The 19,943-nt window shown below is 40.9% G+C and overlaps 1 protein-coding gene across 2 annotated transcripts in view; it reads left to right on the top strand.

Moving 5' to 3' along the window:
* The first annotated feature begins 207 nt into the window (after positions 1-207).
* Positions 208-19,943, top strand: part of ACER3 (alkaline ceramidase 3) — a 60,044-nt gene continuing 40,308 nt past the window's right edge. For both annotated transcript variants that reach the window (XM_075717786.1, XM_075717780.1), the window contains exon 1: positions 208-310. In XM_075717786.1, coding sequence (XP_075573901.1) covers positions 208-310 — 103 coding nt within the window. The remainder of the gene's footprint in view (positions 311-19,943) is intronic.

Below are 19,943 nucleotides of genomic sequence, written 5' to 3'. Positions count from 1 at the left end.
CGGCGTTGCCGCCCGGCCCGGCCTCGCCGCGCCCGCAGGCCGCAGCCCGTCGCCATGGCAACGCGGCGGCCCCGCTCCCGCCGCCGCGGCTCCTCCCCCGGCCGGGCGGGCCCAGCCCCGGCTCCCGCCGCGCTCCGGGCCCGGCGCCCTTCTCCCTCCTCCCCCCTTTTTCGCCTCGCTCCGCTCTGGCCGCAAGCGGGTGCCGCGATGGCTCCGGCCGCCGACCGGGAGGGCTACTGGGGCCCGCCGACCTCCACCTTGGAGTGGTGCGAGGAGAACTACGCCGTCTCCTACTACATCGCCGAGTTCTGTGAGTGGCCGCCCCGGGCCGGGGGCCGCGTCCCGCCGCCGCCTCGGTCCCCCCCCAGCCCCCCGTGCTGCACCCCACTGACTAGGCCCCGCGGCAGGGGAGCCCCCCCTCCTCCATGGCCCCTCTTCCCTGAGGGGGGCAAATGGCGGCGTGACGGGGCCCCTGCCCCGCAGCCGGCCCCGGCGGGTGGAAGCGGGTGTTTTCCTGTCCCCTTCCCCCCAAAATGCGTGCCCTAAGGAGAGGGGGGTGTAGCCCCCTGTACTCCCAGCGTGTTGTTAGGCCCCCCCATGCCAAGGCTGTCCCTTTGGCCCGTGTCCGAAGCGGTGGTCGGTGGGTGTCCAGGGGGCTGGGGGGCGGCTGAGGTGGGGCAGCCGGCGGAGCTGGGTCTCGGGGGGCTTGGCGCTGGAGCAGGGGTGGTTGCCTGGCACTACGCGGGTGGCTGAAGAGGGGAGTTTTCGGTCAAATCGTGGTTGGGGTGCCGCGCTGGGAAGCCGTGCAGGTCCGCAGCTCTGCGCCCCTTGAGATGCGAGCATCTGCCCAGCCGTGGACGGTCAAACTGTGCGAAACTCTTCAGGGAGAGCAGGGAGGGAGAAGGTATCTTTGTACGGAAGAGACACCTTCGTCCAGGAGAGGCACCTTCACCAGCTGGTCTTTGGTGGGTCTTGACCATCATCAGGTTGCTCTGTTGCAGGTGGTGGGAGTTAGAGTAGCTCGAAGGGTTGCTCTCTTGCAGGTGGTGGTCTTTTACCATTGCTGCGAGCTATCCTAAGAGAGCAGGCCGTTGTTTTGTCCTCCAAACTCTTGTTATTCAGAGGTAGTCAGGAATTGAGATACATTCAAGCATGCGTTAGGGAAAGAAGAAGGTGCTTGGACTGCAGGGTCATCCAGCAGGTGCTTGCGAAGGGAGCACATTGTGGTAGCTGGTAAAGGATCAAGCCTTCTTTCACTGATGTGTTGCTGAAAAATTAAATGTTTTTGTGTCCTGGGCAGCGGCTTTAAAGGGTGTAGTAGTAGTAGTTACGTGCTGCCGCCTGCCAGACGCCCTGTCCTACAATTAAGCTTTCACACGTATAAGATAGGCGGCTGCTTTTGAAGTGTTAAGATCCTAGGAAAACAGTACTGAAGTGAACAGGCTCACCTACCCTGAAGTGCTTGGAGTGGGCAATCTGAGGAGGCCCTTCACATAGCTGGGATGCTTCAGCAGCGCTTTGGAAGAGCTTGGCATGCAGGAGATAGAAGGTTCTGGGCGTCCGTGCCAGGCTGACTCCTGGTTACGAACACTGACATGGGTGAAGGACCAAAATGAATAGTTGTGAAAGAGGTTTCAGAGTGTGGGAATGGGAAGGAGTACAGGATCTGAATAACAGCAGCATCAGCGGCACAGAAACTCGGAGGAAAAAGGAAGTTGGTGTGTAGATTTATGGCCGAGAAGAGGCAAGCCGGCTGAAAAGAGAACAAAATTAAATACTCTTAAAATGGGACAAACTTAGAAGTTTTTAAATAGAATGAGACTTTTGCAGAGTATGTATCTTTGTGTTTTCCTCATGGTAAAAGTAATTTGTGAGATAATCTTCATAGGGAAGAGGAAGCTCTGTTGCTTCACCCAGGTAAAATTAAATTTGACTAGCATGTAAATTTTTTTAAATAATCCCCACATTGTTGGCCTTGTGAACTGATACTTTTCATCTGCTTCTAGATTACGCAGGAGAAGGAAGATGAGGATGAGATTAATGGTGGGAGGTGGAAAGGTGTGTGTTCTGGTGAAAAAGGGACTAACTATAGAAGGTCTGGTCCCTCCTTACAGTTTTAGTGTTTGGGACCACAATTTGTTGGTCTGTCAGCTGCGCTGAAAAAAATGCGTATAAGGGCTGTGCTGTAAATTAAGCATTTAAATGGTCCGAGTTTAAAAAGCAAAACAGTAAATAAACCCACTTTCTTTTAGGGTTAGCTTAATAGTAGATAATTTCAGTAGAGATGTCAAGATGGTTTAAATTAGCAATAATTCTGTAACTGCCCTTTGAAAAAAATTTTTTTTTCTTTTTTTTTTCTTTGAGAATATGAACCTACTCCATTTAAATCTTAGCCAGCAAAAGTTGGTTGGCAACATATCTTTCATAAAACAACTAAGGGGTCTTTCCCTACTTTCTCTAAAATACTTAATGTGAAGCTAACTACTTTGGAATATCAGAGAGATGCTACCCTGAAATCCAGTTGCTTTAGCAGAAGAGCTTGAGAGTATATTCAGGGTCTGTGTGGCCCAGCAGTCTTCTGTCAGTTGCTGTCCCTTTATGGCCTCCTTACTCTATCAAAAATTTAAATTCAGAGAGCAAACAAACCAGAAAGTACAAAAATATTTTTCTCATCTCTGAGTTCTCATTGTGCTAATTTGTGATGTTGCTGATACTGTTTTTAAAACTTACCTATAGCCTGTATTATTTTAAGTCTTACCTTACAGAAGAGTGAAAATCGGTTACTGATTTCTCGCTGGTTTGGTACCACTCAGTTAAGCTGATGGTATATTTAAAAATTTTGCATTAAATGTTTGTTATAAATAATTTATAAGAAACTGTTGGGAGGCCCAAAGCTTGAAGGATACTGAGAGGTCCAAATCAAATACTATGTTTTCCTTAGGTTGCAGGCTGAAGAGCCAAACTGAAAGCTTGTTGTGCAAATTATGTCTTTGTGCCATTTAGCAATTTGGTTTTAATATGCTAATTTTAGTATAAATTGCTACATTGTGTTCCAGAAGCCTAAGTGCAGTTCTTTGCCATTCAATCCTTAAAGAACTAGTGTAAATTATGGCAGCTAATCAGTTGTAGGTGTTCAGAGATGTGAAGGTGAGGTAAGGTTTTTTTGTAGCACTTCATATTTGCATTCTCTTGATGTACCCCAAAGACAATGACCTGTATTGAAAGATTAATTTTTTTAATAATGAAAAATGCTTTTTCTTGCCTTTCTGAGTCTGCACCTAGCCAGTTTTCCTCCCTTGTGGAGGTGGATGACTAATTGCTCTACGTCATTCTGTAGAGTATTAAACCAATTGAAATGGAAAACCAGTTGAAAAGAATTATTTCACCAGCTTAACTACGTTAAGCCCTAAAATAACTCTTCTATCCCTCACTGATCAAATCTATTGTATGGTGTAGTTATTCTTTCTTCAGGGTTTCTCAGGAGTTTGATTGACTCCTGTGTGCTAGAGGGCAAACAGTAGGGATGCCTTTTTTTAAAAAAAAAAAGCAAAACAAACCAACTAATCTTTTCCAGCTCCCAGTGCTTGTATGCTGAATTCCCTGACCGTTTGTACACCAACTTAAGCAAAGTAATAATAATAAAGGAAAAAACCAGCTTCCTCCCACCCAAGCAAACAGAACAAGGTCAAATGTAAGTGCTGTTGTTTAACACTAAGTGCTTAAATGTTACAATTTACTCCTTATTTTAGCAGGGTTGATGATTCAGGCCAGTTTAGCCCAGGTAGTGTTCCATTTTGGGGGTCTGTTTTGACGTGAATGTCTGTATGACAAGTGTATTGCCCTTCTTGCATTCACTGTTATCCCTCCAAGAAGGGTTTGTCTTGTAGAATATGAGGAGTGGATATAACTAATCTTTGTAGATTTGCTTTGCTGAAAACATGGAGAGTAGTAGCAATTTAAACAAATACTTTAAATTCAAAGGAGTCCTGTGTGGTACCCGAGGGTTTATAAGTCTTAGTCAGGAGAATCGTGGGGGCAAATTTGTTGTTACCAACTCAGTGCTGTGTTTCAGTTTGGATCAAACTTGAGTGATGTTTCCAGGTATGTGAAATACTGCCTTGAGCTATGATTGTCCTGAGCAATATGTATCGTGTACAACATGACTGCTTTTGAGATCGTATATCCTTATGTTGGTATTTACAGCAGCAAGCATGTGGAATATAGCTTCAGGCTTCTCAAGGAATTCGTGAAATTGTTTCTTTCTTGGCTTCTGGTGCTGCCTCAGTACATTCTGCTACCTTCATATACGAAAAAAAATTTTTTTTTTTTAATTACCAGAGTTAAATTCATTGCTTTTTGTTTTCATTAGAGATCTGGTAAACAAATATTTGTAACTGTGCTTTCCTTATGGGATCCTTATTTGGGGGGGACGGGGAAATCATGTGAATCTGCCTATGTTTCTAGCCACTTTTGCTGCTCTTCCTTAAATCCTTCCTATTTTTGCTTCAGACAAGAGATAAGAGATTAATACTGTTACCTGTATTATTAGATGTGAGATCTGTCATGAACCCGTAGACTGCCATCCAAGCATGCTCTACATTGTGAACAATGACACAAAAAAAATACTGGGTTTTTTTTTTAAGCTTTGCTCAAAAAAGACAGCTGTCAAAGATGCACAGATCTCTGTTTTGCATGGGGATCGTTACCTTGGAACTTAACAACTTGCAAAATTTACTTAAATTAGAGTAATGTCATGAATACTGAATTTTGACTGCCACATATATACTGTCACCTGTTCCTCTTGGGCATCCTGCTGTATTTTGCCTCTTTTACCAGAGACATTGGAAAGCAGCCAGCAACTGTTGGGCTAGATATCTGAGTTAAAAAAAAATAAAATAAAGCCAACTCTGTCTGACTTGAAGAGCTCTGTCTGTTCTTTCAGTAATAAAGTGGCAGGTGAAGGAAGAATCATCAGGATTAATTGGGTGTGATCAGCCCAACTGCCTGGCTGCAGCTGAATTATTTAAAGACATTGTGACATAGATGAGTTCTAAAATGCAATGTAAGAGAAGACGATGTCACTGCCTCACAGACTTTAAGACTGAAAGGGATTTGAGTGTGTAACTTTAATGACCTAATTGCAGGAAGCCACATCACAGGTTTCCTCTTTAAATTTATCAGGCTCCTTGAGGGAGCTCCCTCAACTTAGAGGGCAGGACTGATGAAAAGGTAAAGGGAATATTGAACTAATTGATGGTGGCTGTGAAGTCAAGTGGAGTGTACAGAACAGTGCTCAGCTGTGGGATGCTTTTTAAGATGAACACTTCTAACTTGCTTTTTGTGCTGCGGACAAAAGAGAAGTTCAAAGGGGGGTTCCTTCCTTCGAAGGATAATATAGTGGAAGTAAACTCATAAGCCAGATGGATGGTCTCTGCTGTCATGCTTTCCTTTTCTGTAATGATTTTAAATTATTTTGAGTCGGTGGCAAATACTGTGGCATTGATTTATTTCCTTTCCCAGGTTATATAGTGTGTATATATATAAAAATATATACTTGACTTAAGCCTGAAGATAATGTTGTGGCACTGTTTTGATGCATTTTGCCAGAATTAATGATTTATATATTTTTTTTAAATTCTTCCTTTTTTTTTGTCTCTTTGCTGCTTTCTAATCCATGATGCAACTCTACCTTCCATCTCATGACAGCTTAATTTTCTGTTTTCCCAAGAGCTTTCATTGAAAGACAGGGACAAAGGCTTTTGGGAAGTCTACATTTGTCCAATCAACAGTTCTCATTCATCCATCACATTATGGATATGCTTAAAACTTGACGGGTGCTGTGGTAATGGACCACATGTGTGTTTATCTACTAATACTTGTGTAGTTATTAAGTGACGACAAAATTTTTAAATATGGTTTAACAAAGCGTTTGATTACTTTATAATTAATGCTTCATATTCAGTACTTGTACAGCTGGCAATTGGACATCTGCCACTCCAAATGGTAACAGAGCAGTGGCATTTGTACAATTTAATTTTGTTTATGTGCAAACTAAGGCAGACAGGTTTATAAACTGCATGATATGAATTTGAAGAATATATATTTGTAGCTAGCAATGGGAAGATTAATGTAAAATAAATTATGGTAAAGGAACACTGCTGACTTTTAAATGCCTTTAATGGAGCCCTTAGTCACAGATAAAAGAAGACTGTTGTCATAATTGAAAGACAAAAATGTCTTTAATCTGGGGTTTGTTGTGTCTTTGTGTGTGTGTCTGTGAAACTGCTATTTATGTAATGCATTTTCCATATTTGCTGGAACCTTTCACAGATCAGTAGGGAAGATGTTTTTTTAAACAAAAGAAAGATTTAATAATTGCTGCAAAAACGTTCAAAGGAACTCTGGGAGTTGTCTCCAGTCCTAACAGCTCAGCAGTTAAATAGGCATTTTATCTTGCAACGCATGCAAGCGCGAACACACTTGACTGTTAGTCTCTGACTATCTCAAAAGCATGAAGAGGATCACAGAAAGGTTCATGGATCACAAAAGTTAAGAAAATGTGAAGAGTTCTTTTAATTCAAAGTATGTATCAAAAAATGAAATTTATAATGCTAGAAGGGAACCCACTTACAAGTGGTTATCAGGGAAAAGCTACCTACCTTTGATTGCTTTGGGTTTTCTAGGTGTGGGGCTGTTTACACCTGCCTCATTAATTACTGCCACTTCTCAGTCTGGTAGCAGGGAAGCTGAGCTGCTGCATGAATTAAAGGTGCTTGGTTATTCTGTGGTTGTGGAAGTGCTGCGAAGAAGGAAGGAAGGTGTCAGGAAGAGAGAAGTTTCTAGAGAATGTTACAATTAAAAAAAAAACAGAACAGCACTGCTTTAGTGTCGATCTTTTACCATTAATTGATCTGAATATCCCCATATAGGCAAGCTCTGGGTAGAGTTGCAGTGATTTTGCTGGACACCGTTTAGATTTAAGGCTTCAGGCACAGACCCTTTTGTGCCCTTGAAAATGCAACTGTAAAATACTTGGGGGTTTTGTGCTAGCTCAAAAACCTGAAGTATCTGACCAGGATTTTTTTTTTTCCTAGCTGTTTTTAAAATTAATTTCCTTGAAGAAATACAGTGCATAGGGACTGTGATCAGTGACTGAAAAACTGACGTTTTCTAGGTGATCAGTGCGGTCAGCATCTGCAGGATCATTATGTCCTTTACAGTAAGGTCCATCGAGCTCTGGCAGAGTACGTACTTCAGCATGTCCGGAGTTTGGGAGGCAGAAGTAGCCCCCCTCTGTCAGTCCCAGCGGGGAGACGCATCCTTTGTGCCCTCCCCAGCCATATGAGGTTCCACTGCAGTTCTTTGCCTTTCCAGGAACTGTTGAGTCAACCTGCCCTCCACGTTGCAGAGCTTTCCTGAGGAAAATTACAAACTTTATTTCAAAATTGAGATTAGTGTCCAGCAGTGTATCTGTTTCCCAGCTGTGACCTCGGGCTTTATTGTATTTTATTTGGCTTTGCATTATTCCTTGGTTCCTTTGGACTTGTTTTCAGAATCCAGTGTCCTTGGAGTGACCCAGGAACGATGTGTGCAGGATGCATGTCTCTTAAGGGATCTCCAGCTGGCTTTGTGAGCAAGAGGGTATGTTCCCTTGCAGCCTAGTCCAGGCAGTGTTGCCCTGATTCTCCTCTCTAACCAGAGGAGCTGGAGAAGGGGACAAGCGCGTGGGATTGTTCAGCTGGACAAGGTTCGTGACGTTAGTTTGAGACTTGGCTTTTAGGTTTGGGGAGAAGGCAAGACTTGGTCATCTTTAGGCAGGAAAGCAGACAAGCAGAATTAGAAAAAGACATGGTCTTGAGGGTGAGCTGAACATCTGCCTATACGTAACAGCACGAGGTGAGTGAAGCCAGGACAGTGTACATAACTCATGCTAGCCATGCCTCTCCCTCAGTTTCTTCCTTCACATCTGCTTTTTTGTGAGTTTATGGGTGTATGGCACAGGACACCAGAGTACGTTTTGTATGAATTCCAACTAGTAGGATTTCAAGCTATCAACTTTGCGGTCATAAAACATGACCCTGGAAGCTCTCTGATTTATACAGTGCTTTAATGAGCTCATTATTTTCAGTGGAAGCTCAAGATGCTACTACCCTGTAGGCTGGATTTTTAGTAATTGCTATTTCCAGTTGGATAAGGATTTTCGTTTGGAGAAGATCTACCTCTAGGAATCAGATGCAGTATTAGATCAAAGAAGTAGTCCTGTAGAGCTGTGTAGCATAGTTGAGCATTAAAAATAGTCTGGACACTGACAATTTTGGGACAGAGTATTTCTGCATTGGATCTGCGATTTGTTCATCAGGTTTTCTTCATCTTCCCTGGTCAACACTATTTGTTTGTTCAGGCAGAGACCTACTTCCTAACTGGAAATCATGCTACTGTGGTCCCTTCTAATGGGTGTTTTGACCTTACAATGAGGAAGCCCAGGGATACCTGAAAAATTACTCAAATGTCTTTGAGAAACAGGATCTGCAGATCTGGCTTTCTCTGAAATCAAATGGGTTACCTGCAACAGGGAGCAAAAATGACCCAAAGAACTGATTTTATTGTCACAGAGTGGAATTCACATTTCTTCTAGGTAAAATGGGTGTGTTCTTCCTCTACAAGTACTTAACGAGGTTTGCTGTGTAAGAAAGGGTATGTTTGTGTGATTCTCATTATAGACTTGATTGCTCTTGGAGGGAGTTTCCAGCGCTCTCCTCCTGCCAGCCACTGCCTGGTCCAGCGCTGGCCCCAGACTGCAGCAGGCAAGCTGCAGAGCCTGCTCTGTGGGTTATTACACTCGGGAGGAGAGCTGCAGGGTGTATTTCTACAAATATTCCCTGCATTCCTCCCACAGGATACAGATTTCTTTTTTTTCAGGTTTTAAATCATGTAGACTTAAAAAAAAAAAATTACAAAATATATAAACTCAGAGTTGCTCCAGGTGATATTTTGCTCATGAATGAAAACTGATGCCTTCATCTTTTTTTTTTTTTTTTTTTTTCCCTTTCCTTCCCCCCCGCCCTTTGGGTTTTTCCAAGTCCTTTTCGCAGTTGTGGAAATGACCCATATAAGCAGAGAGAGCTAACTGTATGCGGTGTACTGACCAGTGCATGAGGAAACAGACTGAAAAATTGGAGAAGCAAAGCATTTTTCTTTATTTTGTCCATTTAGTAACAGAAATTTAGAAAGAAGGTTGGCAGTGCACTTTTGTTCGTAGCGCCCTGTGCCTGCAGATCTGGCTTCTGCAACGGGGTGCAGTTGAATGCCATCTCCATAAAGCTGCAGCCAGCAGCAGCAGCGTGGAAGTTCATGGCTTTCTTCACAAGAAGTGGAGTGAAAACCAGATGAGCGTTGCCAGTTTGTATCGCTTGTGCCTCTTTCAAGCTGGTGAGTGCAGTCTCTAATAAGAACCAGCTCAATTGAATTGTGTAGATGCCTTGGAAGGCAGCAGAGAAGTGCACCGTGGTAGTGAAATCATACAGCAGATGTTGTTTTCGTTCACTTAAACAAACTGCTATGGCTTTGTGATCTGTGATATCACAGTTGCTTTTCACTCAGAGGTTTGGGGTTTGGTGACTGTTAAATCTTTCAAGGCCCAAGTTTTATCATCTTGTGAGGCCCCTCAGAATATAGTCTTCAGTACAATGTCTAACATCAGCACAGTACTCGAATGCTAAAACTCTTGAGTGCATCCCAATTTAATTTTTCTTGTCTTTTTTTTTTCTTTCTCTGTTCTAGGCTGCAGAGAAATATTTTAAAGGCATTTCCTTTGCTTGAACGCATTCCCTTCCAAGCTCTTCAGTTCTTTTTCCTGCCTTTAAATTCTTCCATGCTGATTTCCTCATGGCATTCGTATTAACTTTTTTTTTTTCTGCTTTTATGGTACTTTTTCTACGTTTGTCTCAAACCTGTCCTCTGAAAGTTTTCCTCTGCCAGTCTTTGGGCCACCATTTGTGCTGGGAACTTGGTTGATTTTGTGTAGTTTTCAACTGTTTCATATCATTATTTGGTAAAACTGACTTCTGCCCCGATGCTTGCCACTCACTTTATGAACTGTTCCTGTGTAGGTACTATATTAAGTTATATTTGTAACAAAAAGACAGTGTTTAAAGATCGAATCTTCAGTGTGTTGCGTACCTCTTCCTGTATTTGGTTTAGATTGTGAGATACTTAAGATTTGGACTTTGATCTTACTTTGTGGAGAAGAGTCTTCATTTTCCCTCTAGAGAAATAGCTTTTGCCAAGGCTTGTGGGCGGATAGGCAACTGCCAGTTTTTTTCTTGTAATTTTTCAAGCAAGAACAAGAAAGTTGTCTTGAAATGACAATTGGACAGTGACTGAAGAATAGAGTTGAAGTTAGAAGTTGTGGACCAGGAGCGACAACCTTCGAGTCTTGGGTTAATGAATTATTTGGGTACTGTTGAAAGTTCTTGCCAGAGGTTGTCATATTAAGTGGAGAAGGTTATGAAGACTTTAGAGAAAAGAAGTGCCTACACAAAAGAGAGAAAGTTGCGTATTTAGGAGTGAGGAAAAAAAAAAGTCTGAGTAATTTCAGGTGCCTTTCTGTTATCACATGTTCCAGGTAGCCTTAGGGTTTTTCATTTAAGGCAGTCTTGCTAAAAAAGATAGTTACAGATGGGGTTTTCTGTTAGTACTGCTGATAAGAGAAGAGTTGTCACCAATCAATGTTGGAATGATTGCTGTATATCTGAATCAGGCTGTGGTTGCTGATTAGTTTTATTATCCCCACACGCTCTGTTATACATTTGTCACATAGCATCTCACCTTTCATTTCTTACCATCCAAGTAGGGCAAAATGCAAAAGAATGGCATGAGTCATTAGTAGGAGAGATTTAATCATTCTGGACACCCAGGGGAGATCCATGCTGATAGCAAGAAAGGGAGGAAAGCAAGAGGATTTGGATTTCTAAGAAGGGCTACTCCGAATAAAGCTACAAATACCTGGAAGAGGGCACTGACAGACATTATTCTCTGCCACCCACCATCCAGTGAGCATATTGGGCTCCCCAAATGCTTAGCGCTCGTATTTCACTGCGCAGTGCCTGCAAGAGTCCTACAGAATCTCTGAGATGATACCGTCAGCATACTGTGCCTCAAGTTGGTATCTCTATTTGTGGTGAGAGCCGACAGATGCTGGGCTGGATGTTAGAGCTGATGGTAGCTCAAAACTGTCAGCTGCCAAAAGCTGTGCTTTCTGTTCTGGACAGACCCTTAGGTTTAGAGGAGTTGGTGCGGACACTGAACATGAAGCCAGGATGCTGACACCAACATAGAAGAAGAAAGGTGAACTGGAAGGAGTTAAGTATGATGAAAACTAAATGGATGGTTGCTGTAACATCATATTGGTCACTGCTTGGTTTTAGCAGTGGCTGAAGAGTAAGCTTCCCCACCTTGATGGTTTCCTTCCAGTCTGACACCGTCAGCCTGGCTTAAAATAACATTTAAAATATGTTTTATTTTGTTTTCTAGTAAAAGCTATAATAGCAGCAAATCTGCCCTTCAGCAACGAGCTTATTGCATGTAATATTCTAACTTTACATCATCTCAGCTTAATCTCTTTAGACTTTGATTGCATTTCCCGGCTGTAAGCACTTGCTTTCGGTGAGATTTCTAGATTGATATTTCAAATGATCTGCCTATGTCAACTGTTTTTACTTTAAATTTACTTGCAAAATCCTTCCAGGTGTACTTCAAAGTAATTAGTCTGCTTGCTATCATCTTAGGTGCATGTTTATCAGGGAACTGATGCTTTCTTTTCCATAAGGCTTCCCATACTCCAGCATATCGGCTAATTGTAATGGATGTTTATTCCTAGTCTGGTTAATTGTGGATATCTTGGATTGGGAATAAAATGTCCTGTAAACAGCTCTGTACTATCATATTTGTCCAGGCTGCTTCCTGCAGTCTCAAAAAATGACCAAGGATAGATTCTAGCACTTCTGTTACATCTTTATATACTGTTGTTTTCCATGTAATGGTCCTTAAATGGTAACCCCAAAAACATTTATTAATGCTTCAGAATGCCCTGCACTTGTGACAGGCCTAGGTGTGATAGACATAGTTAGAGCCACAGTAAGATAATTAGCAAAACTGGCTTTGGAAGTGAGGACCATGGCTTTTTGAATTAGCTGTTGTAGCTATCTTTATTCTGGCCTGCAACCTCAGAATATTTCCCTTGCAGTTGCTTTCATAATTTTCTGCTAAACTCCACAGTCGGTCTTCCACATTTTGTAATCTGACCTATTAACCCTCCTCTGAGGAACGGTATCTCATGCAGACCTCGGACTCACTCATGAAAGGCTTCAAGACAGATCCCTCTGAAAAATAATCAGTTATCCTTCCTCAAAAAAACCCATCAATCCAAGCTCTAGGTCTTTAGACACTTTTTTTTCATTTGTGATAGTCTTTAAGAATTCCAGTAGGAGGAGGACGACTCCATTACGCTAAACATTGTAAGAACTGGCAACAAAAATGTTTTTTCTGGAAAGTACCCAGTTCTCACTCTGATGTACTTTCTACTTTGAAGCTTTATTTACGAGAGGTGTTGTGGTGAACTCATTCATTTTTATTGTGGCAGGTAAGGATGGTCTAGTGGCTAGAGGAACACTTCGGTGTTTGAAAGTCCTGGCTTGAATTTTATGCAGGTTTCTTTGTGAGTCAGGCACCCTCTTCTAGCCTGCCCTCTTCTTGCAAGGGTATTGAGGATAAGTACGCAGAAGACTGGGGTTGCTCAGACACTGCAGTAATGGAGACTAAATAGGTAACCAGTACGTTTTAGATTTGAGGGGGAAGAGAAAAAAACTTCTTAGCCCAGCAATGAATGTTTCACCATCTAAGTTTGAATCTGCATTACGAACGCGAATGTTGGATTTCTGAGATTGCAAGGGTATCGGTTTCTTATGAAGAAACATGCGGAGCTTTAGAATTTGGATTTGTGTAGTATTAGCTTTCACTCATTTATTTTTAGTATAATGTACGTAAGAAGCAAGGTCAGCATTAGTACAGTCTCCTGTTAGGTTCTAATTTTCTAGTGTCTTCACTCCACAGTAGCAAAGCACTTTGCAGAGAGGTGAGGGTAAAGAAAAGGATAGCTTAATTGTAACCTAGGGCAATTCAGAAGCAGTTTAATAATAAGTGCTTTTGTAAGACGTGCATACCAAAGAGGCTTGTGCATTAGAAAATACACCCACGCTTTACAGGTTTGAACTGAGCTTTCTTGCGTGTGCTTTGTTAGTCAGGAGTGTCGAGAGCTTTTTCTTCTAATTACCTTTTGATTGTTTTGAAGAACACAAATGTAACATGAAATACTGTAATCAGAGTAAAAACAGCTACACAAATATTAGCTGAACTAGTATGGTGAATGCCAAGGGAATGAATTCTGCAGCTGCAATATAAAGTAACGTCATAAATTGGAACGTATTACTTGACACAGCATGTTGGAACCGCTCATAAATGAGCGCTGAGAATAAAAATCAAATTGTGTTGTTAATAATTAATTTTTTTTTTTCTAAAATTACCTCATTACCCCTCCCCAATCCACTAAATCACTGGATTGGTTTACCTCTTCAGAAAGATACTGACATACATTTACATATCCTGGAGCAATGGAGGCCCAGCGAGGGAGAAGCAGCCTAGAAGATCTAGAAGCACTGCCCTGCACGCTGACTTGAAACACTGAAACCTCCCAGTTGGCCACCAGCTCTGCAGCAGCGGCGCTGCCTTTCGGTTTTTTGGCCTTGTCCCAGCACGTTGACTTCCTGGAAGCAGCGCTGGGTTGCGGCTGGGGCCGAGACGCGTGCGACTGGAAGGCGGTGCGCTCACACTAGTGGTATGCATCGGTGGTGGTGCTAGCGCTGAGGAGGAGGAGGCTGCGTTCCTGCCTCCTTTCCTTCCTTTCTCTGCCCAAGGTGGATTGTTTTCTTCGTGTTTCTTGCAGCCTGTTGTCCGCTCTTGTTTGAAACTGTTCCAGGATTCATGGCTTCTTTTGAGAGATGTTGCTGCTGCCAAATAAACTCGATTTCTAGATGTTCTACCTAAACTTCCCTTTTCCTTGTTTTGCTCTGTTAGTGCTGATCAGAATGCTCTTCTTTAGTAATATGAATATTTTTTTTTTTTCCCAGTCCTTCCCCCACATAAATCTGTTGGCTTTCATGTTGCTTCCTTGTAGCTGCTGCCTGGCCGACATTTAGGTAGCTGGTTTTTTTTTTTTTTTTTTTAAGATCTTTCTTTTCCTTTGTAGTACTGCTTGCTGTATCTGACCCCTCCCTCTCACTTGTCCCTTACAATTTTTCTCATAATAGTATGCCAACATCTATACAGAGCTAGATTAATGCAGCATTCCTTTGTAATGTACTCACTTTATTGCTTTTTTTCTGTGGTTTATCTACCTTTTAATTTTACGATTCCTATGATCTATATGAACTTTCTCTTTAGATTTCTGATTTTATTTTAAACACCTAGGGAGATCTAGTAGTCCCTCTAATAACCCATTAGTTTGAAGTGTTATTCATCTGTACCTATTTTTATAGTTCTTCAGGAAGCTTTCATACATAGCTTACACAGTTCAGTAAGTGCTTCACTATTTGTTTCCTTCAGTATTTTTCCCATTTTGTTATTAGAAATGTGGTGGCTAATACAAGTTGCAGCTGAATTGCTGAATTTGCAACTTTAGTTAATGTCCAGGTAAACAAAACCAAGGCTTGCTTAATATTTGGAAAGGAGAATTCCAGGAGCTAAGAAAGGGGTCTTGCTGCTTAAAAATAAACACTCTAAATACCTCTGCCCCCCATTTTTTAATTTTTTTTTTTTTTTTTTTTTAAAGTCAGTGTTGGTCATGTGCTCCAGCCTGGAATAATGCTGTGTTATGTTTCACTGAGTAACAGGAAGTTTATATTGATCCTTCATGTACCTTAGCAAGTAGGGAGTTTAGTAATTACATATTGGCAAAATTCCCATCGGGATGACTCGGTTTTCTTCCCTTGAGGTCCTTCTGAAATATCAAATGGAGACAGGAGTTTTCATTTCCTGACACTCTGAAGTGCGGTTATTGTGGACTTTGAAGTGGAAGATATTAAAAATGGCTGGTGGAAGTGAAAATCTAATTGCTATACTGCCCTCCTGGTGATAAGCCGTAGGCAAAAACAACACAAGATTGAAGTTAGTGGCCAAAACAGCTGATTCCATGTAGTTGGGTCTTCTGAACAATCATGAAATGCCTGTATTTTGAAATGTCAATGATGCAAACCTTCTCTGGGCTCTGGCTTAGTTATTATTGAGTGATAATATATAGCATATACTGTACGGAAACTTGTCGGATTTTATTCAAGTTAATTCCACTGTTGACACTTAGAATGCTGTGATGGGTGAGCTATGAAGTACATGTATCTTAGCAAGGTCTCCCGTATTAGATTTGAATGAGTTTCTTACTCTTATAAGGAAATACCCTAGATTCCTCCTCTTTACGCTGTTAAGCTAGCTACTCCTCCAGTTCAGATCTGATTTCCAAACACTTTTTTGTCTGTCCTTGTTTCACCTTACCTGGTGCTGCTGGGCCACAGGACTACCCTTTTTACGCCTGCCTTTCACTGTTATTCTCTGTGTCCATCCTTGGTTTCATATCCCTAGAGCTCCTTCCAAGACAAAAATGTTTCTTTAAAAGAGAAGTTACCTAATGGTAGACGGTTATGCTCTCAAACATGCCTGAATTGCATTGCTTCTCAATTTCTTTAAATCTGGTACGCCCTCTAATAACAAGCTGTAGTTTGCACCAGAGCTGCTTGAGGTGATTCCAGAAACAAAAGCCATGAGATAGAATTCCTTACATCTGCAAGCAGCTAGAAGGACGATTGAAGTTCTGCATGATGCCATCTGGCAGTCTTTGGTTTTTAAAATTATTTTTATTTTCTTCCTGCAACAATGGAAAAAGAAAAAGCTACGTGATTCAGGAAGCACACTAAAATTGACTGTGCAGAGCCACCATGATATCGAGACAATGAAACAGATGTTTTCAGCCTCAAAATCTTGTTTGCTTGCTTGCTTGCTTGTTTGTTTTACTTAAAGGGACACTTTGACTTTACTGCGGCTTAGGTATCTATTTTAGAAAATAGCAGCCACTTTCTCCTGTTTCACAGTGAGGTGCAGTTGTCCTTAAGGGGAGGCTGAAAGCCTGTAATGAATGGTGTGTTTGCTGGTCTTGATTTTAAATGAGCTTTTTATGTATAGTCAACTTTAAATGCGAAAATTTTCTTCTTTGCTCTCTGAGGGTAACATCTATTTCTATTGGTTTTGAGTCTTGTAGAAGCCATAGCAGAGTGAAAAATCTTCCTTTGTTTGACAGAGAGAGAACATTTTAACATTTGAAAAAATCCTTGCAGCTGGTAAATCTTGCAATCATGCTGTGTACAAACATAGGAGAAAGCATCTCTTAACACTGTGTAAGTCGCATTGGTCACCTTGTCAAAAGCTGAAGATGATAATTTTTGTTTTGTTTTTATAATAGCACTTTTCCTCCCTCACTGAAAACATCACCTATATTCTAACTCCCAGCGTTGTGTTCCTGATGTTTTTACATCCTGCATATTATTCTTTATGACCGCGTTCTGTTACAACTTGACTTATTTACAACGTTACTTGTTTTAACCTTTTGACTCCTCATCCAAATTTATTGTAGAAGTGACTTTCTAATGTAGCGTTAACTACATATTTGGAGAAATGGAAACTTTATGAAAGTAAGGTACTTCAAATTTGTGTGCTCTCTAACTGTACCAAGCTGTCTGTATAACAGTAAGCAGTATATTGTGCCTGTGTTTGCCGGTAAATACTATTTCTCCTTTAAGTTTATATTTTTTTTTTTTGTCCTTGAGGTGATCTCTTCTTACAGATTTCTGTGCATTTATGATAATATGCATATTTTTTAGGATCTGAAGATGGCTCTGAATGTACATGCCTCATCAAAAAGGCTTGTCAGGTTTTGCTGTTGTTATTTGTGTAACAGGCTGCAAATGTGGTTTAACATTCATACAGCTGTCCTTCCCATAGACAGAAGCCTGTTGAAATGATGTTTTGCATAAATTTGATTTTGTTCTGGTACCGTGTGACATCCTCTCAATGAATAAAACAGTATTTTGAAACAATGGTTTGTATTAAAATGGTCATGAAAGACTTTTATGAAAATTTGTAAGGTCAGTCACACAGCCTGCATGTGTCATTAGGCACTAATTTAGCACTTTAGCTAGTACCATTTATAATATTTGTGGACAGTGTCTGTTTTACTACTGTGATAGGCCATCACATCATGTAATCTGGCTTTTGAGCTTACTGAGCTTCACCCTGAAAGCAGGTAGGTTCATCATGCTGCCCATTTCTGTTGGGAAGCAGTTGCAAATACCTCCTCTTCAGTGGGAAGCTTTCCTCTTCATTCTAGCCTGCATTTATTTAGGGTTAGTTTATATCTATTTATTTTTTTGTCAGTATTATCCTTTAGTTCAAATAGCTCCCTTTCATCCTTGGCTGTAAAAACCCAAGGGGTTTTTACAGAGCGCAGTTTTATTCCACCCAGCCATTGTTTTGTTAGGCTAGGTAAGCTAAGCGATTTCTGTCCCTTCTGATGTTGTAAGCTCCCATTCATCACTCCCATCTGAGTGACTCTTCTCTGCACCTGATATGCTTTTTCTTCTCTTTTATTGGTAATTAGAGAACAGTGTATTCTACTATTGGCTTGCATGAAGACATTACTATTTTCCCTGCCTCTACTGGAAATAAATTTAGGGGGTTTGGTGCCTACAGTGATGGCTTATGGTCAATCACCATGCGATCTTATTTCACTTTTCTGCCTCTTCAAATAGATAAATCCTACATTTGGAATAAGGATTCATATTTGCATTGAAAGGCATGTTCTTGGCCATCATATTTAATCCTGTTCCTGTCATTTCAGTCCACGAGTTCATTCATTTCTTCCTCTGATAATCTAGTCCTCCTTTCTGTTGACAGACATGCTGAAGAGAAAATGCTGAGGAGCAGTCTTTGGTCACTAAAGAAAAATTAGATCACTCCCTGGACCAGTATTCAAGGAATCCTGTACTGAAATATAAGAATGCTGTACAGAGTTAAGCCCAGGTCCATCCACATGCATCCGTCTGATTTCTGATATACTGTATTTCTTACATGCATAACCAATAATCTCTTCTTTAATTATTTTGCATACCTTCTGCTCATGCCCTAGCTGCAAATTCTCCAATCTCTGGTTTTCCCAAGGAGGTCTGCTGCGTTATTTTTTTTCCTTTTTTTCAAAAAAAAAGAAAATCTGATGAAAAAGATTAGGTTTCTTGACAGTTTAACTTTTTTTCCCCATTTTCAACTTCCACACCTATTTCTCTCAAAACTTGTTTCACTTCCTTGTTCATTAATTAACTTCAGTGTTATGGCTCTGTAATTGTGTCACCTTTTTCTTCTTTCTTGGTATTGTTTGCTAATCTCTGTGTATATCCCACTGCTGGTTTTTGATGGAATTAGTAAAAATCCCTTTTAATGAATTTATAAGCTATTCTATGTGAGGATAATCCTGTAAAGACTAGCTAGACTTTTATGAAATATGCACTGCTAGGGACCTCAGGTTTGAAAGAGGCCTTGTAGTTTTTGTTGTTGAAAGAAGTAATTTTGCTAGCAGTATGCCAGAGGACTTCATTGTTCCCTCGCCCCCATTTCCCTTTTTAAAAAATTCACACAACTTTCAATAAGCATGTTTTGCAGATAGGCTTGCCTAATCCGTGCTATAAATGTTCTGAATAATATGGGCCAAAAAGTGCAGAGAAGGAGCGGCAGGAATTTACAGCTAGATTAAGTCTATGGTATTTCCTCTCTCAGCAAGATGGTCCTAGATTAAACACTCATAAATTTTCAATAATTTAACATAATTATAGCTTTACAGGAAGTGTCGAAACCTTCGCTTTCCTACAGAAGAATCTCTTTTCTGCGTTCTGACATCCATCTGAAGTTTGTTATCCTACTGCAATTCTCTTCTAAAGTCACGTGCCTTCCTAATTGCGGATAAACATCATGGTATTTCTTTTGTTCAGCATTTTCATATTTGAATTTTTGCCAGGCTTTTGACAGTTTTGTAAGGAAGTGACCTTGAACAGTGATATTTATGTAATGTCTAATAACTTCTTTTGAAAATGGGCATGGTTGAGAACTGCTTTAGAAAGCAGAAGATTCACTATCCAGACTACATAGCCTTTACTCTGTTTTTTGAGGCTGGATGACATCTTTGTGTGATTTATGGGAGGACGTGGTAATTGGTCACTATACCACACAATACTGAGTTCTAGTGGATTTCTTCCAAACTGGGTCTCCACTGCAAGTGACTCACTGCCCATTGCAACGCTGTGGGAATGTGGTAAAAGGTTAATGATTCCCCAAAGAATTTAAGCATGAAAAAGGCCTTTTATATTGGTATAAACTTGTATGTCTTCGCAGAGCTGTTTTGATTTCAGCTGGGCTTCTTTTACGTGGAGGAGCTTACTACAGAGCTGACTAGAAGAGCAAGATCTCTGGCACATCTCTGTTTTGCTTGTTATAACTTGGTGAAATTTGTGGCTGTGCAGGAGATGATGTTAAATCAATAAGGAAGCAATTTAAAGAAGGTCTGAAAAAAATCAGATGTGGTATTTATCTGGTCGAGAAGACTGTCTCAAACTGAGATTTAAATCTACTTTGTGAGAATTTAGAAGAACTAACTTGTTGAAGTTAACTGGGTACACTTCTGTTTCATGTGTTCTGAAATAACCTTTTGTCCATTTGGGTTTGAATTTTCTGTAAACCTGCAAAGTATGGATTTTGGTTCCCAGAGGCTCTGTAAAACTTTGGGCTTGTATGTTCATAAT

The sequence above is a fragment of the Pelecanus crispus genome, chromosome 1 (genome assembly GCF_030463565.1).
Source record: "Pelecanus crispus isolate bPelCri1 chromosome 1, bPelCri1.pri, whole genome shotgun sequence".
In the NCBI taxonomy this organism is placed as follows: Eukaryota; Metazoa; Chordata; class Aves; order Pelecaniformes; family Pelecanidae; genus Pelecanus; species Pelecanus crispus.
Note: the sequence above shows the minus strand (reverse complement) of the source record. Positions and strands in the feature narration are given on the sequence as shown.